The 12,582-nt window shown below is 36.3% G+C and overlaps 1 protein-coding gene across 2 annotated transcripts; it reads right to left on the reverse strand.

The window, feature by feature from the left end:
- Positions 1 to 385: 385 nt before the first annotated feature.
- ganc (glucosidase, alpha; neutral C) lies at positions 386 to 12,494 on the reverse strand. Of its 2 annotated transcripts, XM_056768008.1 has the most exons (24): positions 12,263 to 12,490; positions 11,852 to 11,914; positions 11,443 to 11,545; positions 11,214 to 11,341; positions 10,959 to 11,135; positions 10,474 to 10,495; positions 10,304 to 10,370; positions 9,637 to 9,733; positions 9,342 to 9,525; positions 9,107 to 9,251; positions 8,736 to 8,971; positions 7,749 to 7,875; positions 7,408 to 7,487; positions 6,681 to 6,824; positions 6,116 to 6,212; positions 5,930 to 6,031; positions 5,603 to 5,846; positions 5,169 to 5,233; positions 3,714 to 3,790; positions 3,563 to 3,637; positions 3,368 to 3,481; positions 3,108 to 3,220; positions 2,789 to 2,889; positions 386 to 2,678 (listed from the first exon to the last, which is right to left on the reverse strand). In XM_056768008.1, the coding sequence occupies exons 1-24, from the start codon at positions 12,358 to 12,360 to the stop codon at positions 2,578 to 2,580; spliced, it is 2,760 nt and encodes a 919-aa protein (XP_056623986.1). In that variant the 5' UTR covers positions 12,361 to 12,490; the 3' UTR covers positions 386 to 2,577. The 2 variants fall into 2 exon arrangements, 1 of the variants encoding a protein (XP_056623986.1); XR_008909122.1 differs by lacking the exons at positions 386 to 2,678; positions 2,789 to 2,889; positions 3,108 to 3,220 and adding an exon at positions 4,280 to 4,329 and having other exon boundaries at positions 3,418 to 3,481; positions 12,263 to 12,494.
- Between the last annotated feature and the right edge of the window lie 88 nt (positions 12,495 to 12,582).

Below are 12,582 nucleotides of genomic sequence, written 5' to 3' on the forward strand. Positions count from 1 at the left end.
AGAGGAAGTGTGAACACTTCTTTTAGCAATATGGAAGCAAACACACACACACACACACACATTACATACCTACATACATAAACAAACTGCAACAGTCTTCTCTTTGGGTCGCTTCCATTGGCTGAAAAACAATGAGCGTTTGGTGATCGTTGTGCTAGGGCCACACAGAGGAGAGCTTCCAGCCAAAGAGAGGCCAGTGAGATGGACTGCCTCAGCAGAAGGCATTCACAGCCTCTAAATCTGTTCTCAATGGAGTTCAGCATTAAGCATTCTCAGCATAACCACAGCGGGCTAATCCTAACTTCACAAAAGTATTGTTTAAAGTGGATGTTTCAAAGGATTGCATTTGCCAAAGTATTACCTTAAGACATTGCACTGTCATTGCAAGAATTTTTATTTTAGTCACATTTTCACATGAATATTTCTGAAGACAAAGGAGATGTGAAACTGAAACAAAGTGTAGCATTAGGTCAAATAGACAATAACTATAGACAAATGTCAACCTTCATCATTAATGAGATGGCAATATTAGGTGGTTTAAATACACAAGTCTCTTGCTTTTTTGGGGATTTTAAAGCATAGTTTTCCATAGTCAGGTACGTGTATTGTCACATCCATAACCGACTCATATTTCCCATAAATGGACACATGAAAATTCAGCAACTATTTTATGTTCTATAAAGAGGCATCCCTTCTTCATTCGTTGGGTATTATTGCTTCTGGTCTGTACATTTTTATTCACAGAAATCCAACAAATTACTTCTCTCATAAACGTGCGTCCTTTTTTTCAAATCCATATCGCATAAAATGTTCTCTTTTTTTTAAATAGATAAACTCCTACTTCAACAGATTTTTTAAATGACTATCATCACAGGCTGAATCAATAAATTTGAAATAAAATATATTATCGAAGAATTTATCATTTAGGTTTTGGATTATGTTGGATAATGCGAGTAAATCCCAGTATTACTGTACTATAGACGATTTCAGCAGCAACAACATAAACAAACGTTATGTGGCCCAAACTTAGCTTCTGGTATACCTCAACAAAGAATCAATATCTGTTGAGTAGTTTTAATTCAATTAAATACAATTCATATATACTATAAAATATGAATATAAATTAACTATAAAATAAATTATTATATTGCCACTAGCCAGACCGATAACCAAACAGACCGGAAGTTAATAAATCATTTATATATAATAATTTATAATTCATAAAGAGCACAAAAAAGTCACATCACTTCATAAATTCTAAACACTTAATAAACTTCACCTCCGTCTAAATTAAAAACCTTGGTATTGGTAAAAGAAAATGTCTATAACTGTATTGTTCATGAAAGAAATGTACCAAATTATTGTATATCCAACTGTATTATTGAAATGTTTAAGGCGCAGCTTGTAAAATCCACCGCTAGAAGGCGCACATTCAAAACAGATATCTCTTAAACAACAACAACTTTGTAGCTTGATGATGCTGTGAAGGAGAGTGAAATAATGGGAACTATCGTCTTCAACTCCACCACAAATAATCAATCAGACGTGAATGAGAAATCACGTTTATGGATGATGTAGGTCTATGGTAATAAAGTCTGACATGATTATAATATAATATAATGATTTAGACACATTAGACTTAATTCAGAAAATTAAATTATTACTATTAAGTCAGAAGATCTTAAAGCGATTACTGCTTGTTCAGTAAATATATACATGACAATATATACATGACACTCTGTCCACGAGACTGTTGTAATTGTTTCTACGGCAGTGAAAGCGGAAACCAAGGGTAAAGCCAGAGACTGTGTTATTAGGGAGATAGGTGTCTTTGGTAACGCAGATATGATGCCATTGACAGGCGACTGCCAGTCACAGGTTAAAATGACAATTTTCTCATTGAGATATTGTAAGTACTCAACTGAACATAATATGTAACACTGGCCGAGTGGTTATTGGATATTTTACTGCAAAAAAGTCACAAACTGCACCTTTAAAGTCGGCATAAAATTTAAAATGTCAATTCAACTTGATTTACACAGCATGCAGTATTAATTATAAATTATTTATCTGTGCATATCATTATTTTTTATTTATTTATTTGCACTTGTAATCTTTAACCGAAAACATTAACCCCCCTTCGAAACCATCTCTCTTCACTTCTGGTCAAGAGGAATGGCGTGTGGGCGGGCCAGATTGCAATGATAGACAGATTGCAAACTGGATTACAAATCGGACTCCGTTTTGTTGGCAGCAGCCAATTTTTTATAATCAAATCAGTACTCGATGAACGGAATCAAGTCTCGCCCTACATTTTTTCTCATTTCAGAAGTTGTTTCACTCGGATTTACATCACGATACGGAAGAAAACACAATCTTTACCTCAGTTTCATGCCGACTTTAAGATATTTTATATTAAGAAGTCGGGAGGTGTCTTTACTGCTATTTCTTAACATCTGTTCTAAACCCCATTATAACATTTACATTTTCATAACATACTGTAGCGTTGAAATTTTTCATTATATTCCATTTGATGATACAGATGCTCACTTTACTTTTTTTTCATAATAAAATTTACTACATTATTATTTCCCAATCTTCGTGTATTCCCAGGCCCAAGCCAGTTATAGTCAGACACTTTGCTTCAAACGTAAACATGACAGCAGTCTTTCCAGCACCTTCAACAAAAAGGTTACATAAGATTTAGTGACTGTTTACTTTTCTGTTGTCATTCATGTGATGCCAGAGACAAGCATTCCACTTAACAACAACAGTAGGCTTTTCTCACCTGATTTAAGCGTAGGCTTTCTTTTTAGAGTATTCAGGCCAAGAATGACCACTGATTCCACTTTGTCAACCGAGTCAAACAGTCCTTTATCATCAGCACAGCTGAAAACACAAGGAGAATGCAGTACTAAACCCACCAAATACATGATCTAAAAACTGCTGTGTTATATAATATAACCTACTCTGTATTAAAGACACATTTCTTATTTGGGATCAAAAGGCAGATAATATGAAACAATCAATATCTTGTCACGGAAATTATATTCGTACCTGAGAACTAATAGAAAAATGAAAGGCTATTTTAAAAGGTGTACTGTTACCTGCTGACAAGCTTGCCTGCCCGCAAGCTAAAACGTCGGAGACAGAATTGCATCTTGTCTCTAAAACTGAAAGAATGGCCATCGTCCAGATAAAGAAATCCATCAGCATTACCCTATGGAAACATACATAATCTCTTTCTGTATATCTCAGGTGTGTGTTTATATACAAAACTTGTGTGTTCTCATTTACAGCCGTCAACAAATTTACAGAACACAAGATATTTGCTGTTCTTGTATCATTTGGGTGTACGTGTGGTCACCTTAGAGTCCAGAGCCACTGTGAGAGTGAATGGAAGCTGTTGTAGATCAGCTGTGTTTGAACCAGAACCTGCTCTCCTGGGTACCACTGTCCCACCACGCTGGAACACAGGGACCTGTCACAGGTGTTTCATTATATCATAAATAAAATGATCAGCTGTATTTAAGAGAAATATGATCGAAGATAAGTCACTCACGGTGTTCAGAGTTACTGGGGAATCCACAGTTTTGCCACCTCTGTGAACCTCAGTGGAGTTTGTGTCATACCACAGCTTTCACACAAAACAGATTTAATCTTTTAATATAATATAAAATGCATATAATACACTTCATGTGGATGAGGCTTACCTCACCAGACCCTGGCAGTAAAACCTTGACCTCAGAGACTCCAGGATCAGTCACAGGACACACGAGGAGAGCACTGCCTGTGACAATTAGTTGACATTTATTTATTTTTCGGACTCACACGCCTGGCTCTTAGTTGACTAGTGGCTAATAAAAGAACACTTTATATTTGAACTAATTTATATTAACATTAATTTATCTGAATATTTTATTGTATAATAATTGTATTCAATAAACAATGTGATTACTTGTAACTTTGTCGCATTTAAGTTTAGTCAGGAAACGGTTCTTCTAATGGTAACTCAAAGTAGTACTGGCTAGACACAATTTTAACTTGGTATTTAGTGTAAATTGCTTATTTATTTGGCTTGTTTCCGAAATAACCTACAGGGACTCTATTCTTTGCAAATGTGTACCGGAAGTTAGGTTTGGGCAACAAAAGTAATGTTTGTTTATGTTGTTGCTTTGAAACCATCTATAATAGTTGTTGAAACTTAAGTCTTATTGACTTAAGAGGTCTAAAGACACAAAGTAAGGTAAAAAATCTTGGTGTCATTTTAGAGTCTGACCTTTGTTTCAGCAGTCATGTCAAACAATAAGCAGATCAGCCAGCTACCATCTAAGAAACATAGCCAGAATCAGATGTTTTGTCTCAAGCCAAGATTTAGAGAAACTAGTTCATGCTTTTATCACCAGTAGGGTGGATCACTGTAATGGACTCCTTACAGGTCTTCCCAAAAAGACCATCAGACAGCTGCAGCTCATACAGAACGCTGCTGCCAGGATTCTGACCAGAACCAACAAATCTGAGTATATCACTCCAATCCTCAGGTCCTGACACTGGTTACCAGTTACTTTTAGAATCAACTTCAAAGTATTATTAATTGTCTATAAATCACTCAATGGTCTAGGACCTAAATACTTCTCAGATATGCTCATTGAATATAAACCAAACAGACTTTCAGGATCAAGTCAGTTAGAGATAACAAGGGTTCACTCAAAACAAGGTGAGTCAGCGTTTAGTCATTACGCCACCCGTAGCTGGAATCTGCTTCAAGAAGATATCAGACGTTCACAAACAGTAGCTACTTTTAAATCCAGATTAAAAACACACTTGTTTAGCTGTGCATTCACAAACTGAGCACAGTGCTAGTTTACATCAACTGCACTTCTATTTCTAATTTATTGCTCTCATTATTTTAATATATACACTCACACTTTTAATCAATTTATTGCTGTTTTATTGTTTCTTAAAATCTTAAAAAGTATTTGTGATCTTAAATTATTTGCATTTTAAAGCTTATTTCTTTCTGTCAATCATTTTATGTAAAGTACTTTGAATTGCCCTTGCGTATGAAATGTGCTATATAAATAAACTTGCCTTGCCTTGCCTTGAATTCTTAAGCTTTGTTATCACAGAAAATGTGTGGGGGTTATTTCATTAAACAATAGGTTTACCGATCATGTACTGATTCTCCACAGCAAACATGCTTGTGTCTTTAGGAAATTCTACCCAAAGGGGTCTGTGGGAAACAAAAGAAAAAAGGACAACCACATAGGACATAATACCACGTTTAGCAATTCACGAAGCTATCTAGAGTAATCCTAAAAGAAAAAAAGAAAATTAAACTTTCTTGAGACTTACATCAGAATTTATTCTACATGAGGTCATGTTGAGATCGTAATATCTGTTGAATACTTGTAGATTTGAAAAGACTCAACACACCAGCAAGTATTTCAGCAACAGCACTGGCAACTGTAAACTATTACTTTTGTGTTATGCTGCATCCACACCAATTGGTGGTCAATACAAAGGGCTAGAGGGACTAATAATTATAAAGTTTTAAAAACTTTCTTAACGTAAAAGAATAGCAGGACATTAAATTCACTACCTGATAGGAGGCAGAGCTGAAGTGTGTGCTTGGTGAAACAGAGTGTACCAGTACGGCAAGAGACGGTATCTCTGCTGTATAGCCAATCGAATTGCAGATGTGACATCATCCCCAAACAGCCAGGGCTCTCTGCGTTTGGTGATATTAGCCGAGTGTCCTCTGAAAAATGGCTGGAGAGCCCCTGCCTGGTACCAGCGGACCAATAACTCTGGGTCTGGGTCTTGCACAAAGCCCCCAACATCAGCTGCACACAACACCACGATGCAACTGTAATTTGAGACTAAACTGTACTTTATTGTAAACTCATCACAAAAAGGTCACTCAAACCTCCACAGAAATGTATTCCTGTCAAACTCAGGGACAGCAGCATGGGTATTGAAATCTTTAAGTATTCCCAAGTAGCAACATTGTCCCCAGTCCATATTGCACCTGTGAAATAACCGATACATTGTTTATATGGGTCATCTTTTCAAACAACAAGATAGGCATTGTTGTACTGTATACTGAGCTCACCCCATCTTTGAGACCCAGCAAAGAAAGAGCGTGAAAGGACAAATGGCCTCTCCATGCCACCCGAACGGGTTAATAAGCCCTCAAATGTGGCCATGTGCTGCGGGAAAGAGAAAATAATATTATTACATTGGTACATCTTTGCAGTGTTAGAATTGAACCGGGTCTTATGGGGGTCCCCACCGTGGGATGTTTTTTTTGTTGGAAGAGGCTATTAGCGTTAACTGACAGAAAATCACCCTTAGAAAATGAGTATGAAACTGTCTATTTCCGAGAGCAGTTGGTGACCCAAGTCTTTAAAGAGGCGCTAAACAAGTGGTACCGATATCAAGACATGACACGTCTCATAAAAATAAATGTGTAACACTTTGCTTCTTCAAATCATACATCTATTTACCATATCTTATATATTCAAAAACATATATCCGAGGGAACCCCCTATGTCTATTTTCACCTCTTATGGGGGATCCCTCATGCCTTATCGGGGATCCGGGACCCCCAGACTCCCCTCAATTCGAAATCCTGTATCTCAGGCCTAAACGGTTTTATTTCTGTTAGTTAAGTTCACCTGATAAAAGCCATACAAGTTGTGTAGCTCCCTATGCTCCCAGCCTCCTTGGTGCAGTGCATCTTTAGGCATTGTCTGCTCAGGTCCATTAAAGACAGAGGGTTCATTCATGTCGTTCCAGATAAACAAAGATTCTGTTGACCCCTAACGCAGACATGGATAAACAGACTAAGTTTACCAAGACAGAACGAAAAGCACTAATTGTGGATCTAAATATGATCTTACAAATAACAGCAATGGTGTAAAAAATGAATCTGCGCATGGTTCGTCTTAAATAAAAATCCTACGACAAATAAAACTCATTAAACGTGTCATTTTTACCACAGGGAGGCTTTATTATGCAGCTCTCAGAAATACTTCATTCTGATTGGCCGTAACATTTCAAGGCATGTTATTCCTAGATTTTTATAAATAATAATAAAGATTCATATAAATTTAATATAAATGTTCCAAATCCACAACATATGAGATAATATTTAGATCATTGCTAATGCAAGTTTGTCTTGTTTAAACTTTATGCCTTAGCTTAAGCCGAGGAAGGTTTGAATTTGTTACAAGTGCGTATGCACAGCCAGTCGGTTATAATAAAACAAACCCTTTCAGATTGATACAAGACCCTCATCTTGCAGTCAGGGTCCTGATCACACTTTGAGTTTATCCTGCAATAACTTGTGCAATGACTGTACATTATTCCTTATTGAACAGAAAATAAGAATGTAAGACTCACTTCATATTTGTTTAGAGAGAACTGTCTGGCATACCATGATCTTGTCCTTGAGCTGCTGAAGTCCAAGTAGCAGGATTCACCTTTTATAAAATAATTAAATCATATGTGGGAGAATTATTGACTTTATATATACAGTATATATAAGTGATTTCTAGTTCTTTGAATATTCATATACAGGATAGTATAGAGTATAACTTGAATTTCATTACATTAGATAACTCTTAGTTGTCTCATAATGATTACTGCAAAGTTTTGTGACATCTGTTTGGTCACATTTCAGAAACATTTAACAGATAAATAACATAATATGAATAAAGCTGAAGACTTTGATCAAATCTTACCTGGCCAACAGGTTCCTTCATAAACACCACCATCTCTAGTCATCATTGCATGGGCTCCTTCTTTTGCTTCACAGTAAAATGACCAATCAGGATCAATCTTGATGTGGGGGTCACTGATAACAACCAACTAACCAGAGATATAATAAGAATGTAAAAACATGTCCTGGCACATTGTTTAACAAAATAACACTAAACCTGAAAGCTTTGGTAGCTTACACCTAAAGGGATAGGTCAATTTAAAATAAAATGTATTCACCCTCATGTTGACTCTTTATTCTGTGGAACACAAAGGAAGATATTTTGAGAAATGTCTCCAAACAATGAAAGTCAATAGGGGCCAGTGTTGTTTGGTTATCAACATTTTTCAAAATATCTTCTTTTGTGTTCTGCAGAAGAAAGTCATACAGGTTTGAAATGACATAAGGGTGAGTAAAAGATGAAAGGATGAACTATCCCTGTAGACAACAATTTAAGGGGTCATATAACTATTATCGTTTGTTTTAGATGTAATGCGTGTATTCACGATTTAAGGTTAAAAAACGCTGTATTTTCCAAATACCGTGCATGTCTGTATCTCCTCTTTGACCCGCCTCTATGAAACGCTCAGATTTTTTACAAAGCTCATCACTCTGAAAAGCGAGGTGTGCTATGACTGGCCAGTTAACCAGTGCCTAGGGATTGGTCGAATACTGCAAGCGTAACGCCTCTTACCATACTTGGAACATCAGGTTCCAAAGCAATAGCTCTGACAGGTACGCCCACCTTACTTGTATATACATTTGGGCTGCCTTTGTAAAATCATTTCACAACCTAACGTATATTTGTAGGGGCGTGGTTATACGAGACGTTTCAGGCAGGTCTGGGTGAGGATTCGCTTTTAAATAGAATGCCTCTTTTGTTCCGACACTTTAATTGTTGCAATGTTATTTTTATTTTTTGCATCATATGACCTCTTTAAGACATGGCACTACATCTATATCATCATACCTTCCTGTTTTTCTTCTGCAGGTAATGCTGTAATTCTACTGGCTTTGGGAAAAGCTTTGAGTCCCAGGTGAAATAGCGCTTCCCATTGGTGTGCTCGATGTCCAACCATATAACATCATAAGGAATATTGTGAAGGTCAAATCCACCATCCACAGCTTTAACGTCCGCCTCGTCCTCATAGTTCCAACGGCATTGGTGGTATCCCAAGGAAAATAGAGGAGGGAGAGCCTGGTAGCCTATCAGTAGACAGAAACTAAATAAAGTTGTATAGGAATCTACTGTACCAAGTCAAGAGGAGGACTGACTGAATGATGTCATTGTTGATATCCACCAAAAAATATTGTCTTAGTGGTATCCATATTGATCACTACCTGTGAGCTGAGCATACTGAGAGAACACCTGGGCAGGCGAGGGGCCCAGTAAAATGAAACAGTCAATCGTGCCACTTTCTGATATCCATCTCACATCAGTCTGAGGTGTGATCTTACTTTTCTTCCCTGGTGGTTCATTCTCTTCCTGTTTGAAGAGCAAAAAAGCATATAGTTAAAACTTGAGAAATGGTATGAATATCGTACTAAAGACTAAATTAATCTTATTTAACAGCACCTCGGTTATTTTCGGACTATATTTGATATCAATCAGTGTCTCCGACGCATTCAGCCAGAATACTCCAAGTGTTCTCTCAGGCTTGTGAGCTAGCAGGAGCGGTACGGAACCGTAAAGGCCCAACCTGCTATCGATTTCATAGGCAAACACATCCAAGTTGTAGAGTCGATACGCCTCAGTGGCACTGTAAAGTAGATACAGAGTTAGAGATAATATTAGGCAAGAATCTTGTTTGTATTTGTGTACTGCATTTTTCCTGAGATAATCTAGGTTACAATTATATAAATTTCCTCACCTTGTGTCTTTTAACAGGAGGGTATCAGCATGTTCAGGAAGACCAAATGTATGGCTGAATCCATGGAGACATAAGTCCATACTCACAGAACTGGGACCTTAATAAAGACAACATCACATTATAAGTTCATTTCATCATTTGCCGACTGCATGTGTGGGTTTTGTATCGTAGTCTTTTCTGTATTCTGTACATACTCTATATATTTACATATAGAATTAGTTTGTATTCTATATACTGTCTGTATTCTATTTATACAAGTACATACATGTTGTGTATGTGTATACTATAGATTTAATGATTTTCCTGACTTCTGTGTTTTCATTCCGTTTTATGTCACTTTGAAACAAGCACTGTATAAAGGAATTTGAATTTAAAATTGGAATTGAAGTGATTATTTTTGGGGGGTTGTACTGCTATAAGAAGTTGTCAGATTTTTTTAATAAAACATTTTTTAAAAATTGTAATAATATATACATGTTTTGGAAAATATACCTCTTATTTGAAAACAGATTACATTTTTGGCATTTTTCTAAATATTCTGATACTAGACCCAGTATTATGTGGACCCAGTATTATGTGTTGTAGCGTATTGTGAGCTAACTGTATCATTAAATCCTTCTGCTAGGTTGTTGTTAGAGAATTTGTATAGATTTGCATGGATGCTTACCAGTTGCCTTGATGTCCTGAAACTGTCTGAATGTTTCTTTCCACAGTCCACATGGATCGTCTTCCACCTTAAAGATTCATATTCAATGATTTGTTTCCCTATAAAACTACATATCCTTTAGAAATAGTATGTTGATAACTCTCAATAAAGGTTTTAGCATACGTTCTCACCTGATGTGAAACTGAAGAAGACCTGGAAGCAGTATAAATAATGGAATGGACAAAAATCAAAACCAACATCGTCAAGTAAGCCAGTATACAATATTTGGCATCTCATATATATGACCCTGGACGACAAAACCAGTCTTAAGGGTCAACTTTATGAAATTGAGATTTTTACATCATCTAAAAGCTGAATAAATTTGCGTTCTATTGATATATGGTTTGTTAGGATAGGACGCTATCTGGCGGAACAACAACTGTTTACAAAGCTGGAATCTGAGCCAGCAAAAATAATGTTTTTTATAAATTTACAGTAGGAAATTTATAAAATATCTTCATGTAACATGACCTTTACTTCATATCCTAATGATTTTTTGCATAAAAGAAAAATCTGTAATTTTTAGCCATACCTTGTATTTTTAGCGATTACTAAAAATGTTCATGTGCTACTTAAGACTGGTTATGTTGTCCGAGTCACATATTGTTTTTTATACCTAGGTGGTTCCTGAAGAGTCTCAAAGAAAAGTCTGTTTCCTGGATTGAGTGTGACAATCTCCTCCCCATCATAGGTGACCTCCAGTCTGAAAGGTGATGCTGAAACTATGAGCTGGTAGTGACCCAGACCCCATGTTAGAGATAAACAGTCTTCTCTCTGCCATTGAACCCTCAGCCTGTCGATCAAACAACACTAACAATGAAAGAAAATTAACAGATATTTAAGAGGTGTATAATCATGTATGATGGCTTACGGGTCATATGACAGCTCTCCAATCAGAACGTCTGGAACACGGTAACGTGGTTTAACTGACAGTAGTTCATCAATTAAAACTCTGACAGTTCCATTTTTGGACACCCATATTTGAAGACACAGTCTGTCCTATAAGATTACATAGAACGTTTTTCTAAAACATGCTTCTATACCAAATATAAAACGATAACATAGTTGTACATTGCGTAAGGTTATGGATCACAGTTTACCTGTGACCCCTGCTCACAGAGCTCCAGAATGGCATATCTATCTGTAAGTACTAGAGTTTCCAGGGAGGCAAAGTACTTAGACAATGCTTTATCTCTCTGCCTCCTGCAAAAGAGTTAAATGGTTATAACTGTTCACAATAAAATCACCTGTTACATATTATCTCTTTACATGTTTAACTTTTATATATTTAAAATTCTGTACCTGTTAATGAATATTGTGATAATATGTTTGAAGTGGATATGTATATTGACATTATGAAATGAACATACGTTTGTAATTATAATGCCACGACAACAGGTAACTCATAATGACTGATCAATTTATTTCATGTTTATTTATGAGTAAACATTCTCAAAGTAAACAAATGGATTTTCTAATATATGAATAATAATAACATCACAGAGTTACCTGTAGAATAAGATGTCGTCATTTTTCTTAAATTTCTCTTTACCCTCATCAGATGGCACGACACTGTAATGTAATGTAACATGTTATATGATTTGCAAGCAATAACACAACAATAACAGTGCATATCGCTCACAAATCAAGCAACGTGCTTTTGTTCACGTTAACGTGCTTTTGTTCACGTTAACGTGCTTTTGTTCACGTTAACGTGCTTTTGTTCACGTTAACGTGCTTTTGTTCACGTTAACGTGCTTTTGTTCACGTTAACGTGCTTTTGTTCACGTTAACGTGCTTTTGTTCACGTTAACGTGCTTTTGTTCACGTTAACGTGCTTTTGTTCACGTTACGTGCAGCTAAGCACACAGTTGTTACTGTATTTTATGCTCCTAGACTAAATATAGAATATGCATGTACCTCTCAATGGATTCAGTAGAAACGTTAACCTCCATTGCTCCACAAACTGTAAGGAAGTTATTTGACAGGTCGGAAGTGTCTATTCCTGGGCACAGCATACATGTCCTCCAGGGGGCACTTTTAGGCTCAGACACAGACAGCCGAATCTTTCAATGAATTGGGGTAAAATTTTAAGACCCTGTGCGTAGACATTTGCAAAACTGTTTTTTAATATGTTAATTGCTAGAATTTGTGCCCGATATATAAACGATAACACCCCCGCAATGTATAATATTATAAATAACATTAAATCACAAACGACGGTGATTGGCTGTTAACAT

This window comes from Triplophysa dalaica, chromosome 15 (genome assembly GCF_015846415.1).
Source record: "Triplophysa dalaica isolate WHDGS20190420 chromosome 15, ASM1584641v1, whole genome shotgun sequence".
Classification (NCBI taxonomy): Eukaryota; Metazoa; Chordata; class Actinopteri; order Cypriniformes; family Nemacheilidae; genus Triplophysa; species Triplophysa dalaica.